The sequence below is a fragment of the Stegastes partitus genome, unplaced genomic scaffold (genome assembly GCF_000690725.1).
Source record: "Stegastes partitus isolate 25-593 unplaced genomic scaffold, Stegastes_partitus-1.0.2 Scaffold462, whole genome shotgun sequence".
NCBI lineage: Eukaryota > Metazoa > Chordata > Actinopteri > Pomacentridae > Stegastes > Stegastes partitus.
Window position 1 is genome coordinate 142706 of NW_007578193.1, and position 16295 is coordinate 159000.

A 16295-nucleotide genomic window follows, 5' to 3' on the forward strand; every position below is an offset into this window, starting at 1 on the left:
ATTTCCATTTACTCTGTTTAACAAACGTACAAATACACAAATCAGCTGTCTCTAATCTATATAAAGGCTTTTGTGACATGTGTTGCTACAGAAATGTTGCCTCTCACCTTTGACAGTTGTTGCTCCGAAGCGAAGCCCAAACCAAACACAGTGTTGGCTCTGCTGTCTGCCCACTGGCCGAACTTCTGCGACGTCTTGGTGAACGTCATGTTGGGTGTGATTGTGCTGTTGATGATCACCTGTTGGGATAACGCAACTTATTCACTTGTCCTGATAGTGGATTGTATAGATTTCCAGCATTTCTCTGGTTTATGTGACTTCTACTCAAAATGCCTGCTGCAGAGTTTTAAAAAACTCTGTGTCATGTTCAGCCAAAACATATTACAGAAGGAGTTCCAGCAGCTGTGTTCACATAATGAATAGTCCCACCAATTTAGTAAAGGACAATGCTCTATTGTAGCTCCATTCATACCAGAGTAAATCTGTAATATGCTGCCCATGCCCTTGCCCACGCTGACAAGTTTGATTACAATTGGCGAATTTATTATTTTTTCTTACAATGATTCTTTTCATAAAAACAGTCAGTCATATGCATATTTCAGAGCGTCTCTACGATACAAAGCATTTAAATCCCCCACAATGTCATACATCACAACTGTTTACACAGAAAAGACTTGCTCACAGATTGCTTATCTTCACTCTATAAAAGAGGATGTTGGATGATAACCAGTGCGTCACACAATGACAGTTTCTGCAGTGAGGGTGTCTCACAACGTAATGGGAATCAAAGAGTCTATCTTGAATCTAAAAACACTGACATGGTCTAATAATTCAAACCAGCAGCTTGTTGATATCAATGTCTATTCACAGAATTTATTATACCTCGGTCACCACATTTTACAAGAAACAAGTACGGAGTCAAAACTGTAATAAATTGCAATAAATAAATAAGACTTCTAGTCTCAGGTAAAGCAACACCACACAACAAAAAGTAATATAAAAACAAGAGAGTTAGCAAATCACAAAGGCTGCAATTTAGGATATCTGGTCCAGGGTTTAAACTGTTGTGTCAACGGTTTTACAAATTTCTGCTGTCTTCCGTGTACCATACATGCTGGTGATGTTTGGTGATTTGTCACGTAGCAACTATCCATCATCAAACTTTACTTTAAAAAAAAAAAACTGCAATCAGAATGTCTGGCAAAAAAAAATAAAATAAAAAAGTGGATATTTTAAGATGGTTGTTGCCCCAATCGTAGCACTGCAAAACTGCACACATACTTTCACAATATTGTATTACCTGAGCTATCCACTGCCTAAATCAATACATACAACATTCTCCAGTGCAAATAACATCTAGGATATATGTGTCATTAACAGAGAAGCACCACACGTCACACCTCACCATGGTCAAGTTATCCACGAGAGACCCAGGGGGTGGTTGGATGAGTTTTATTAAGAGGGATGCAGTCATAGGGTGACGTGGGTGTCCGTATTTGTATGCAAAACATTTGAACTATTTGTACCAGTCATTTTGTCCCACATAAAAATACACAAAAAAAGGCATAAATAAAAAAAGACACAAATGGAAAATAGTATGCGGTAGTGACTGCTGACCCACTAACCTCTAAGCAGTCAAATTACAGCCTCTATATTTGCCACAGTGCGCATTCACCTGTTGTAGCTATGCAGCAAATCAGATGCCAGAAAACATCTGCTGCAGTCTAAAATTGTAACTAGTGCACGAAGCAGTGACAGGAGAAACCAATAGGAGCTTAAAACACTTTTTCAGCCTGAGCAGACTTTGCTGATTTGTACTGCATCGCTGTAGACGTTGACATGTCCCACCCTGTATGAACAGCTAGATGTCATGTAAACACAAATAGCTTTGATTTACATACAAACCTAATCTCACTACCAAAATATAACAGAACTTAAAAACAGTACATGCAAATTACCCCAACAATTAAGAAACAATAGAAGACAGTTTAATCACAGTGCAGCCCTTGTTTCATAGCAACATGGCTCTGAGCACAGGATTCGAGAATTCAAATTGCTGACAGACTCGTGTCCTTTTTTTAACGCCCCCACTGTCTCCCTCTCCATCTTTTCAGTGGCTGAGGTGTTAAAACACTTTACACGGCATCATTACTGGACACACAGACCCAAAAAGAAGAGACTGAGCCAACAAAACGAGGAGCATTAGCAAGCAATCGATACCCTCTTAGACGTTTGTGTCCCATTCAACACAACGCTAATGGCTCCTGAAGACAGATCACAGCATGTGCACAGAAGAAGACCTTCATTAGCTTCATGCACTGTGCACACTGCAACCTCTGATTCAGGCTGCATTCCCACATCAAGTGTTTATAAGGAGAGTGGTGAATTTACCAAGATGCCAATAATCTGATTTTAAAATCATCACACTTTCAGAGGCTTTATCAAAACAAAGGTGACCTAATTTCCCCTGAAGAGAAACCTGGGCAAAGCCTGAACAACACTTGCACGTCTCATCTCAAGCAGCGGAGTGAATATTTAACAGAGCTCATTGTGCTGGCTCAAAGAGAAGTGTTAAGATAAGATTAAACTTTAATGATCATTGTAGAAAAACTGGGCCGTCGCTGCAGGATAAAGTGAAAAAAAGGAAAGAATTAGGTAAACAGACGGTAAATGTATGTAACGCTTAACCACTACAAGATAACCTGTTAAGAAGAAATAGACAAAAACAAAATGCATTGTTTCCATTTGAAAAACTGACATGACCCAGATTATTTTTAAAATTAAAATTGAATTTCCCTTCTGGGATAAATAAAGTATTTTTCATTTCATTCATTGATTTCATTTCATTACCCTTAAAGTTATCAGTCATCAGATGCTGTCATTCAGCCAAATTTCTTCTCTTTTTGCTACAAATCTTTTCATATCCTTCCTGTTTTATCACATTCAGATGTTCCACTTGGACTTTTACCTCTTAAAACTGATCATCCGGTGTCATTTTTCACTGATCATTTAAGTGGACGATGTAACCTGTAGCTTGCTAGAATGTATGGACACACACACAAAAAAAAAAAACTTGATTTAAGAGTAAAAAACCTGCCTGTAAACTGAGTGAAACAGGTAAAATACAAATAAATGAGCCTGTTATTTGAAGGACCTACAAGTGAAAAGGCACAAACCAAAGCTATGTAACTAAGCACATCACCTCTATTCTTGGTTTGTAATAGAAGAATAACCAACATGATCAACTTCACATCACTGAAACCACACACTACAGAACTGAACACCTGAAGCTCTTACAACTCTAAAACATTATCACTTACAATAGGGCTGGACGACAACTCAGTGTTATTGATAATTATCACTGTGTAAATATTTTTTGGTGTAATTCTTCATTTTGTAAATTGCTTAAATGAAAAACTAACAAATTAGTTACTGTCAAGTCAAGTCAAATTAATTTACAAAAAGCACATATAAAACAACAGGAGTTCAACCAAAGTGCTGTTCAATTACAATCAGCAACCCACAAGTCATGAACACATACTGAACTTTTGGTTTTACACATGAAGAGTTAAGATCCATGTAGAACTAAAACAAATCAAATCAAGTAACGTATTACTTGATAGCAATCTGACATTATTTTAATTGCTCGTTTGTTCTTTAGTTATTCTTTAGTTAGATCTTTTTAAATGCCTGTAGATGATTTGCTGCCTTCCCTAAAATGGTTTTAAGTTTTTGGTTTGATTAAAAAAAAAAAAAAATCAAGATGAAAACAGCATTTGGGGTTAAGCAATTTCCCCTAGGGGATCAATGAAGTATTTCTGATTCTGATTCTGATTTAGGAAATTGCAATATAATTAAAAAATTTTTTGGACCAAACAACAGTGGAAACTTTTCCTTTTTTTGCTATATAACACTTATCATTACCATATATTGACAAAAACCTGAATTCAAATGTATAGTCTTACACAGAACAAATCTATGGATGGTTTGTTGGTCCTGCATTATGGTAAAACACTGACGCAAACATGAGCATCAGTGGATAAACACAGACATCATCGAGGGATGTGGAATCCCAGGCAATGGTCTGTGAGTTAACATATGGGACTCCCAGGTTACCCCCCACCTTGGTGGGCAATGTGACTGTATGTTGGCGTGCATGAGTGTACGACTCAGTGAGCAGGCGAATGAGAGAGTGGGAGGGTGTGACGGAGGGAGGGGGGAGCAGAGTGACGCTGGCAGCTGTGCGGATGGTGAGCTGGGCTGCAGATCAAGTGGCACAGGAGGCGCAGAACGAAGCCCGGCAAGCTAATGGCCTGAGGGTCAGTTAGAAATTCAGCGACAGCCAGGAGGTTATAGGAGAAAGCTTCCACGGCTGATTATGTGTCTGCAGAGCGCGCAGAATCTGCAGAGTCAGTAAGCAAGATGGGAGATGTAGAACATGGGAGAGGAGTATATGGGAGGGAAAGAGCTGTGATCACTTGTCATGCTCCACATACCACAAGATTTTGTCACAGCTGAAAAAAAAAAAAAATGACACCAGCTGCACAGATTGATAGCTTTTTCAAGATAATAAAAAATGTAAAATGTTTTAGTTATCTTGATAGCCTAAACCCTAGGGTAACTCCACAATGTCACAAAGTTTAGTTTCTGTAGGATATATATTGAAATAATGGTGACAAATGGGTAGCAATGATGGTCATGATGCGCAGGAGGAACTGGCAGCGCTGTTATGAGTGAAACACAGCCAAAGAAAGACGAGATGGTCACTGTGTCCTCTCATCAAACCAGACAGCAAAATGGAAAATTGTGATTGCTCATCAGGCAGAGGTGTGATGTAGATGAAGAAATGTTTAATATTTTTGTGTGTCTGCCAACTGCTTTAATAACCTGATGCCTTTTATCTCACCATATATTAAGGACTGCAAATAAAAAACAACACACTGTTCCCAGGTGGCAATGACGCAGGTTTGGTTTCCCAAGGGAGGAGGAGGGTTAACTTATTTGTAGTCACGGATGTTACAGTGCATCAAAATCTTAAAGGGCAAACTGTTTTCTGGTAGAAAATGTTGTCCTGACAGAAAGTTGGACCAACTAATTATGCCTGTTTGACACAGGCTTCCACAATGAGATTTTAAATGTGCGTACATTGTCTTCCCCCTTGCAAAGACCTGCAGAGACCTTTATCTTCGCACCTCCAGTTTGACACTGAACAAGGAATGTATTTGCAATTTCAGTGTCACAATAGACACAGCATTACAATCTATAAGAAACACAGCTTCAAAGGCTGGAATTATGCTTCTGCCTTCCAGGGTCAGGTCTCGACAGTCGACTGATGGAGAGCAGGATTTTTCATTGGTCGGAGTTAACAAATACATGCTTCAGATGACTTTTTTTATTACTATTTGCTATCCTAGTTTGTTTTTCTGACAAAATAATCACCGATAAGCAATGTTGTTTGCAATGCAGAATTTGCTGATGCTGGAGCTTCACACTAGCTCGTATCAGGTTTGGTGTGATAGCGCCATAATCCTAATGGATAATTATTTTGGGACTTACAACAGCCCAGTGTATTCTCTCATGACAGCTGGGCATATAACAAAATACCCAATGCAGCTTGACTTTCGTGATTCACCCAAATGTACCACATACTGAAGGGCAAAGTGTACATGGCCTCGTTATTCCTCGTTGAAATAACTTTATGGCACAAAACTACAGCAACTACTTAAAGTAGTTACAATTTTATAGGTGAGCAATGTGGCAAAACACAAATAAATTGGCTGTTCACTGGAATACTGGCACGTTCATTTAACTGGTTAAAAACTGACCATCTGGCACACCTGCCAAAACATTCACTACTAAAATACTTGCAGCACTGCTACATACTTTAGGTCACTGGCAGCTCTGTACTTACGACGCTCCTTAAGCCATATGTTAAAATCATTCTTACAGAGCATCCATTAGCTTTTAAAAGTAGTGGAAAACTACTTCATCACTGCATTCGTTGGAAGAGGTTTGAGGAAGATGAGGTGACTACATGAGAAACAGAAACAATATTTCCCCTTGTAACAAATTATTACATACATTTTGTTTTTAAGACTCTTGCACTTTAAACCAGATGCCCCATCCGTGCATTGTTGGAGATAATAAACACCAAGGAGTTAGGTGTTAACTGAAAAAAATGCTGCTGCTTGTGCTGTTGCTAACAACTTCAGGTATGCAATTGAAGGTTAACAAGTTCACGTGGAGGAATCTAAATTCTTATCCTCGGTAGAAACGTGTTTTTTAGCTCATCAGCCCAGAGCACACGAGCTAAGACCTCATTTTGGACACTGGCTGTGACAGTAGGAAAAAAAAAAAAGTACTGAAAGGGAGAAAAATACAAGACAAAAAAAATGTAGAACAAAAAAATCTAAAAGAGAAAAGAGCTAAGAGTGTTTTACATGTAAGCTCAAAAAGGTATCATACATTTGGAATAATTCATAAAGTACAAGAAAACTACTGCACTGTATTGTCATTGTGCTGGTTCTATCGCTGAAGGAGAAGCACGATTCAGGATGAGCGTGAGTCAAAAGTGCTGATATGCTCCTCTACTTGCCATATCATCATCAGTGAGTTTCCCAGCCATCACGGACAGACCAATATAAGCTGACGGTCTGTCATAGTTAGTGTCTGCAGCGGCACAGAATATTCTTCCAGACAGACCTGTCTCCCTTGCAGCTAGTGTACAAACTAGAAACTAAATTTAACGTTTATTTGATATGACTCAACATTTTCTCGCTTTTGGTTACTCTGCTCATACCGACATCACTTTCACTTATTTAAATTAACCAGAAACAAGGACACAATTAAAATCTGTAGGGTTTCTAGTTAAATTAATGTAATATTTTGTAGATTCCTATCCTCATACCTCACACATAGTGGCTGTCTGCAGTGATTTTATGCCACATACTGTTCTGTTAAGGTTACAGGAGAGTGGAAAGACAGGAGGACAGAGAGGCTGACAGGAGTGGGAGAGCAGAGAGACTCCTGGCCTTGGGGATATAGAGGACATCCAAAAATATAGATGCCTATAGCCAGAAATAAAGAAGATTCCCATTATCTTTCTTACAAAGCAAACATATTTTTAAAAAGCAACTTAAGGTAGTAGATTTAGTTTATACTCTGTAATCTATTATCTGTTAATGTCATTCTTGTGGCTTCATAAGTGCTGTTTGATGACATAACAGATTAGAGTCTTGCCTCTCTAGCTGTGGGGAGAGCTCTCTTTTGAAGCTAACAGGGACTGACTCAACAATGCGTGGCTTGAAAAGAGGAATAAAGCACTAATTCTCTCCTTAAAGGGAGGATTTTACCTTAAATTGTACTTAACCTGCATAGGGCAACGCATTTATCATCAGAAGCTCTTAATGTTTGAGCCAGTTGGTCAAAAAGACAAACTTATTCATACATAGCAGGTGAACACACACAAAAATTGTTGTTTGCGTTTATTCATCACTATTCAGAGGACAGTAGAAAATGCTTGCTGTGCAAATCCCCTACATTCAGATATAACTACGCTGAGTTCCTGTGAGACCCACCCATCAGCTGCTGGGTTTGTAATCCTGACTCCACAGCCCCTTCACTGAAACAGAGAAGTGCATCTGTGAGGACACAAACAGATCCCGACAACTGTCAACCCGTTCAGCCTCTCAAGTGCCTCTGCAGGTAAACTGTGTGATTTAAGATTGTGCAAAAGGTGATTGCTTGACAGTGTCAACAGAGGGATATTGCTGTCATAACGCTCCTCCAGTTTCCACACAGTTGAAGACACCGATCGCCATGGAAACACATAATCTACTCTTTCAGTTAGCAGAGGAAGAGTGTGTAAATATGGGATACAGGCAGACTTGTGTGGTGTCTAGTATTACTTGTATGATTTAATCTCAGCATTATGCTACATAAGCAACGGAGAACGCTCATATGCATATTTACCATGTAATGCATGTTCTATGCCCAAGCAGTTCCTTCACAAGAAAAATGTCATGTCACATAAAAACTAGGAAGCTTTGACTACTCCAGTGCGGCCACTTCTTAATAGCTCTATAGCCATTTAAGTATGACTACTGTCAGACATTTGTAATGACAGTAAAGATACATATAATTGAGTACAAGAGCGACCCAGGTGTAATATGCTCTTTTTTAACCTGCTGCATCACTACAGTAATTTATACTGCAAAGCTGACCTGCTCCAGAGGAGGTTCTGTTCTGAGTTTGGGATTTAAATTAGCTGAAAGAAGCACCACCCTTTTAGCAATTCCTTTTCTGACAAGACTCTCTATGAGTGATATAGATTCTCATCTGAGGGAATACATTATATCTGCAAACCCATTGAGCCATATGTTAGTAATGCCACTGAAGAAAGCTGTGCAGTTACAGTCGTAACTGTATGTGTCATGTTGCCAGGGGAACCTACATGCATTAAGGTGATGAGAGCAGAAAATGTATAAATATGATTTTATTCTTGATCCTGATTTGCTGCCAAGACCGTTTTACATTGCTGGTGTTGCAACCAAGAGAACACAGATTAGGAAACTGATGAGTCTATTGGTATTTATCACAGAGAATAACCAATTTCTTTCAATTCTATTATAATAAATCTAAAATTATGAATGGTATAGCCATCCTATTACTTCTTATTTGCTGTGCTATTTAACAGCATAAAGCTTGTATACAGTGTAGTATTGTACTTTTGACACGATTACATTTTGTAAGATTCTAATATCAAATTTAGGCTTAAGTAGTAATTATCATCAGACTTCAGCATTACATGATTATGATACTACTGTATATCATCATCACTGTACAAATTTCTGTTGAAGTCAGCGCTAACATGATTCACTGGTTCAATCAGCCAAAAATTAATTCGATAAATCATTCAACTCATTTTATGGGGCAAAAACGCTGAGCCTACACTATTTTTGGATCCTCAGCTGTGGTCTCTGCTCTGTATAAATTGGATTGTTAGACAGACATAAGCCTTTTGAAGACAGAATCTTGTTTTCTAAAAAACTATGATGGCATTTTTCATTATCTTCTGGCATTTTTTTTTTTTACCTTGCCGCAAGTCTGAAATAATGGTTTTGAGTAAGCTGTACAAAAAATCAGTTTGCGTTTCACATGGATAAGGAATTTGATCTTAGATAATGCATGTTGCATGAAACAGTTCTTGTTTGTTAATCGTTTGCTTCAAGTATCCCATTCACCATTTACAAGAACCATAAGGGGTTTATATTACACTATAATGTAGCTGTAGGCTGCTATAGGGAATTTTAAGTGGCTATCAATGTACAGTAACTGTAAGCAGGTATAACTCTTTGAAAACACATCCAGATTAATACATTGGTGTTTCATTATATCGTCTTTTATTATTGTATTACCATGTAATATCCTGCTGGGCCTCTACACTGCTGATCAAGGGGAGCAGCAAATGTAACAATATGTTTTTCAATTGCTCAGTTCTACCTTTGAGTGCCTTTCTTCCTCCAAGTCTCCTGAGAGCAGTTAAATATTTCCCATCATCTCCTCCTGATATTGTTACACACAGACACGGAATATGCCAACACACACATACCTTGGATCCATCCACGCTGATAATGCGGTAGCTGTTGCGTGTGCTGTCGTAAAAATAGGAGACAGTGACAGCCTGCTTGCTGGCGGGGACCCAGTTCTTCTTGGTGGTTGGGTCGATTTGGAAGACATGGGCCCTGGTAGTGTAGATCGGCTGCTCCCTGAGGTGGACAGAGCAGAGGGACACTATTAGAGGGGGTGGGGGAGGATCAAGAGTAGACACAACTACAGATCAAGATAACATCCAGCGATAAACAAGCCACATCTCACAACATTTGGCCACACATACACACACACAGTTACAGTGTGAACAGAGCTCTTAATATGTGTGTATCACATATTGCCTGCAGAGACGGTGTGCTGTGTCTCCAGAGATATTGAGTCCCGGGAGCCCCAGCACACACGAGCAGGTGATAATGGAACACAAACCCTAAATCCTCATGGCAACCCAAAGCCATTAGCACATCAACACCCCCTTTCCCTCTCATAGGTGCCAGTAACATACAAGTAGGTGTCTGTGTGACACTGTGCACTTGTGAGTATGGACGTATTCGCATCTATTGTCTAATGTAAAAGTTCTCCATTGCATCAAACACATTACAGACAACTTGTGACAACACCATCAAACAAGAGGAGTCATCTTGTTAAAACCTGACTACTTTTTAACAAAGAAGTGTGTGAGATGACAAATATCTGAGAATAAGCAATGATGTGTGGGACAGTCTGCAGCATGTGGACGTTAAAATGCAGTCAGTCCCGAGGCACCCCGGTAGTTCAGCTGGATAAGACGGCGACCCACAAACAGGGGCTATAGTCTCCAATGCAGCGGTCGTGGGATCGACTCCCGACCACAACCATTTGCTGCAGGTCCCCATTTTTCTCCCCCCCTTTCCTGTCTCTCCACTGCTCTAATAATAAAGGCAACAGCCAAAAAGGAAAAAATATTGGCTTAGTATAGTCCCTGCACTATACTAAGCCAACATGTCACTCTGATCATAAAATGTTATATTCATTCATCAACACAATGCATTTGTACTTGAACAGAAACTAATTCAGTTTACACAGCTTATTTTTCATGCACTAATTAGCCACAAGACTGAAACCACTGACAGTTAAAGTAAACAATACTGATTATTATATTATATCATATATTATATTATAATGTTGTGATAACACCTGTCAAGGAGTGAGATACACAAGGCAGCAAGTGTACAGTCAGTTCTGATGTGCTGGAAGAAGGAAAAATGAGCAAGCATAAGGATCTGAGCGACTCTGACAAGTCCTACACTGGGTTGGCTTGACGACTGGGTCAGAGCATCTGCAAAACAGCAAGGCTTATTGGTTGTTCCAGTGGTTCGTGTGTCCAAGGCAGGGCAGCCAGTCAACCAACAACAGGGTCGTGCTGAGGAGCAAAGGCTTTGGTCCAGTCCCACAGAGAAGCTACTGTCCCACTTAATGACTGCAAAACTTGTTGCAGAACTTAATGAACCTGTTGAAAAGCGCTTGGCGCTTGATACAACAGGCCACCAGGATTTCAGAAGTCTTTTGGAGTCAATGCCATTTGGTGGCACAAGAGGAATTGAATATTAATTTGGTGGTTTTTAAAGTTGTGGCTGTTTGCTGTATGCGATTTGGTGTGTATTTGCCATTACTATAATCCATCTTTATATTGGAAAATACATTTGATTAAAATCATGTTATTAATTTTAACCACATCAACCAGCATCACTGGAAATAATTACTTCACACTGTTTCTCTTCTCTCTAAAAGCTATTGACTCCGATGGTATTTAGTACATTGTGTTAACATGACTTCCACCCATCATGGGAATGATGAGTAGATAAAAGCTCTGCAGAGCGTCACTCTGAGTCATCTCAGGTACCAATTTTAGACAATATTCATAAGATGACTCAAGTTGAGCTTTTGTCCTCCCGAGTTATTCTGTGCTGTGTCTGGTCATTTTATCTGATCACATTCCAGTATCTCATCCAGTGAATCCCTTATAGAATCTATTCAGACTTAACTGAAGCTGTCTTTAAATTAAAAGCAGAAAAGCCCAAAATTTAATTAGTCATCAAAACCCAACTCAGTAATGATTGTGATGGGGGGAAAAGTTCAAAATCAGGTCATCTATCTTTGAGAGGGCAAAGTAACCTTCTCCTCAGCAATGAGCAGCTCCCTGTTCCTGTGATTCTAATGAACATCAGCATGAGGGACAAGGATCAGACTGCTCTGAAACTTGAATGACTGCAGACTGAAAACACAGCTGAAGTGCTCCTCCTCTTTATGACATCCACATACGCATCTCTCTCTGTCTCTACACTGTGATTATCCTCCCTCTCCGTCACTTGTACGCACACCCATATACATAAACACCATAGGCTGACTCAGATGTCGAGAATTAAAAGCAGAAAATTCTTTTCTCGTTTTCTGTAAAGCGTCAAAACAAACACCTTGCTATCTGCATCCTGTATGTTTGTTTGGTGTAGTGTACAATTACACAGATGAGAATTTTTATAATGTATAACTTTTTGAACTGGGAAAGCCACATGTCTGAGCCAATCACAGAGGAGATCAACTATTATGTTGGTTTTGATTAATTTTTAAAGATGACAGAAAAACGTTGCTGTTTCATACTTTCAAGAATACGTCTGTTTGGGTTTCAACTTGTGGTGAAACAACCACATTTGCAGGCAGTACACTCATCATGAAACTATATAGGTACTTAACACTGAAAGAACACCTCTGCTGAAAGTGAAAAACCAGTTGGAGTTCTCTTTAATGGCAGTGCTTTACAGGGACTGGACTCAGCAGGTTCAAATTAACCACAGGAAGTTCTCATTTCAAAAGGTCAGTGCAGTTGGTTGAAATACTCTTCTAGAAAGTTTCCAAGAGTAGAGAATAATTAAGTTGAGTGGCTGGATGAGAGGGATCAAAGGACACGTGAAGAACTTAATGGATGCAGACAGAAAACATGGGGGAGACAGATAGAAGGTACTCATCATAATCGAGATCAACACGTAAAGAAAAGATGTCTTTCAGGCAGAACACAACTTACTTGTTCATTTTTCTTATATTTCCTTAGTGTCTCTCAGTTACACTGCATATTTTATTAGTTTGTCTTGTTGCTTATTGCTTGTCCAAAAGCTATGACCTATTTTTTTCCTTGAAAATATGTTTTAGATGTTTTTTCTCATCTTCCAAAGGTCATCCAAACACATCTAATGTCCCAAATGGGTACAGATGTCCCAAACAGGCACACTCAAAGGCAAGGTGAAAAGCCTGCCATCACAGAGAGGAGTGAGGAGCAAGAAATGGTGCAAATGGAGATCACACGCACACACACACACAGACCTATACACACATCGAGACACACACCAGTTTGAACAATCCTTCCTCCAAGGCATTCATAGCTTTGTACGTGTTTGTACATACAAAAAGTGACAAGTGGCAGAAGCAATTGTGTCAAGAATGAAAAAAAGAGAGCTTCAGAAAGACCTACAACCAATCATCAATTGCATGAAGTGGGTGTGTTTGTGAGATTTGTCAGTTTAGGAAAGTAAAAAAAAAAAGTTAGATTCAACCCCTCAATGCCGATGTTGTAGAGCTGTGGGGGAAGGCTGTTCAACCATCTGAAAAGCACTTTACTGAAAGCATATTGATGCCTTGAGTATTGAATCACGTTAGAAATTAGCACAGTGCAATTCATTTGAAAGTCCTTGTGAAATAGGTGCAACAGGAAGCCTGGTGGCATAATAACCACATGTACTCTCTGTTATCCATAGCTGTGTTACACACACAAGTTTTTAATAACCCTACATTTGGACTGTGACACTTCAAGTCCTCTGGTTGGAACTCCCCACGGTAAATATGTGTATTGAAATGCACCAAAGTCAAACTCTACCTAACTGACTGTAAAAATTCAGGAAAAGAACTGTTTTGGGGTCAGAAACTTGGTCACTAAAAACATCGATGACATTACCAGCACTAAAGCTTGATGATCTTGGTTATACTAGAAAGGCATGTTACAACATGCTGTTTGGAGTCATGTACAGTTTTGTTTAGTTACATTTTGTTTCCATGCCATTTCTATGAATCACTTTGTCCACTTTCGCCCATTAAGTAAGTAAAATCCCATATGCCTTAGATTAGAGGCCACTGGAACATTTGCTCCCTGATCACTCCTCTCGTTGCCAAGAAGTCTTCCAACTCGGTTACAAACATGCTCACAGGAGTGAGCTTTTCCATCCAATTTGCGACAAACATCAGTTTATGTTGTAAACCTACGATACTTTCGAGTGTTCTTTGTTTTTCGTCTCACCTCTTGGCCTGACGTGAGAATTTAAAAAAAAAAAAGTGTGCAGTACAAGGCTGCTGAGCCTCACTTTGCTTTCCATACATGCACAACAATAGCCATTACAAATATGGCATTTTTTTAAGCACAGCGATGTGCTTAGGAAAATAAACCTAAATCCCAATCATCTGAAAGCATTTTTTTTTTAAAGTCACTAGAAAAGATCCAAACAAACAGCTTTTAAAGCCAGCAGAAGCATGACATATCTCTTCCTGTATGGCTAGATGTTTCATTACAAGATTACAGATGGGGCCATTGTTGGCTAAATGAGTTGTGTGGAGAACGGTCAGTTCAGTATTACTTTAATGCACTACGATGAGGTGCCGGAGAACATAATGTCAGACAGACAGGCTGGCAGGCGGCAAATATTCATGAGCTAATAAAGCTTTTACTTCCATTGGGATTATGGTTCTCACAGAAATGAAAGCCTAATAAATTCACTGTCCCCTTTAAGCCTAATCTCAGTCTTCATCTGCTTTGGGAACAACAAAACCCATTATACAGATCACTGTTGTCGCTTTACATACACACGCAAAACGCACACACTGACCTTTGCTGTGGCAGTGTCTGGAGCCAGCTCACACTGGCAGGGGAAGACAAGTGAAAGGCCACTGCTGAACACATGGATGCACTCATACGACTGTTAGTGGAATCCAGTGATCTGCTTTTCTGAGATAAAAAGCATTAGGTTGATTGATTTTACTGGATAAAGAAAAAATAAAAAAAAGAAGAAGACAAAATTTGGGACTTTGCGGCCGCTGAATTCTTTGTCCTGCTGACTGTCGGGTGCTCTCTGTCCCCATCTGGTGCTTTGAATAATTTACAGGTGTGTGTGTTTCTGTGTGGGGGGGAGCAGGTCTGAGTTAGTCCACACTGTCTGTGCCTACGTACACCTACACACCCACCTCAGGCCCATACACACTGATGATGCAGCAGTCGTGCACTAGCACAAGATTCATTTAAAAATGAAGAAATGTGCTGACAGCCAGTTATCTAAGGACTAAGTCAAACTGTTAGGAAAGCTTTGCATTCTGCCTATAAACTAATAAGATAAAATCTTACCTTTAATGAATCTATTGCACAAAAACTTACGATTGCACACAAAAAGACACTCACGATCTCTGAAAGTTTGAGGCAGTCTGTCTCGTTTTCTTTTAAGTACTATAACACGTCAGATTAATCATCACTTTTGATTTACCTAAGCACCACATACTCCAGAGTTTAAGCGAAGTTTGCTAAGAGAGGGATTATCGTGCTGCTTAAAGAAGACATTTTAAGATGATGCGGGATGACACCATGTCCTGAGAGGAAGTGTGAACAACAGCAGGCCGCTTCTTTCTTTGACTAAGACTTAGGATGATAATTTTAACGCGAGGGGTTGCAGTCACGTTGCATTTGTGCTCTGCTACATCTGTACAATCGTAGCATGCTTCTTTTTTTTTTAACCACCTTTCTGTTTTTGGGTAACAGACAAAACAGCCTTGTCCAGATTCCTAAGGTTAAGAATCCACTCTAGGCTCATTCCACAAGCCAGCCTCGCTCATCAGTCACATCCTCCATCTCTCAGTCTGATAAGCGATTTCGGAATCTGAGGTCAAACACTGAACAAATTAACGTCAAAACTCAAACAGGCTTTGGAGCTGGTTTAACAGAAATCAACAGTCGCTGCAGTTTCAGGTATGCGAACTGCATTCTTCACGTTCCTACAGAAAGTGAACATACTGTTACTGACTCCAGAAGTCACACAACACACGAGGCAGTGCATATATTACACCTCAAATGTGTCTGTACGGGTTAACATTTAAATGAAAGGATGTAAATGCAGGATATTTGGTTAGCTTTGGTTCTTTTACGTAAATTAAAATAAGTTGATGACTACAGTGAAACTCTTGAGTATATACGTTTTTTCTTAACTGTCTTTATTGTTAAAAAGATGCCAAAACTCTCATTAAATGGGTCACAGAGACAGCATCAACACACAATATCTGGGTTTACACCATGTTTGGAGTGTAAAATGGACATGGGATGAATAAACTAGCCTACTGTACATGAAGGTACTATTGGGGGCAGTCCCACATGCACAATGACACGAATAAGCTGTTAAGCTATAATAGGATATCTTCATTAGTCTCTATGCCAGTGGGACTTCATAAGATCATCGGCCCGTTACAAAGCATGTTTTCCCCTTTTGAAACCTCCAGAGGCAAACCTTGAACCTGAACGGACATTTTCAGTGAAATACATCACTAAATTATCTGTAACCCGATGAAAACACTCACTGTACGACAAACAGTCTCATTAAAGCAAAAACTCCATTGCAACCTTTAAGTGTATT

General features: G+C 39.4%; 1 protein-coding gene across 1 annotated transcript in view; it reads right to left on the reverse strand.

Moving 5' to 3' along the window:
* The window catches only part of homer2 (homer scaffold protein 2), a 34085-nt gene that overhangs the window by 10894 nt on the left and 6896 nt on the right, over positions 1–16295 (reverse strand). Inside the window, exons 2-3 of the mRNA XM_008286644.1 lie at positions 9611–9767; positions 108–239 (exon numbers count right to left, since the gene is read on the reverse strand). Coding sequence (XP_008284866.1) covers positions 108–239; positions 9611–9767 — 289 coding nt within the window. The remainder of the gene's footprint in view (positions 1–107; positions 240–9610; positions 9768–16295) is intronic.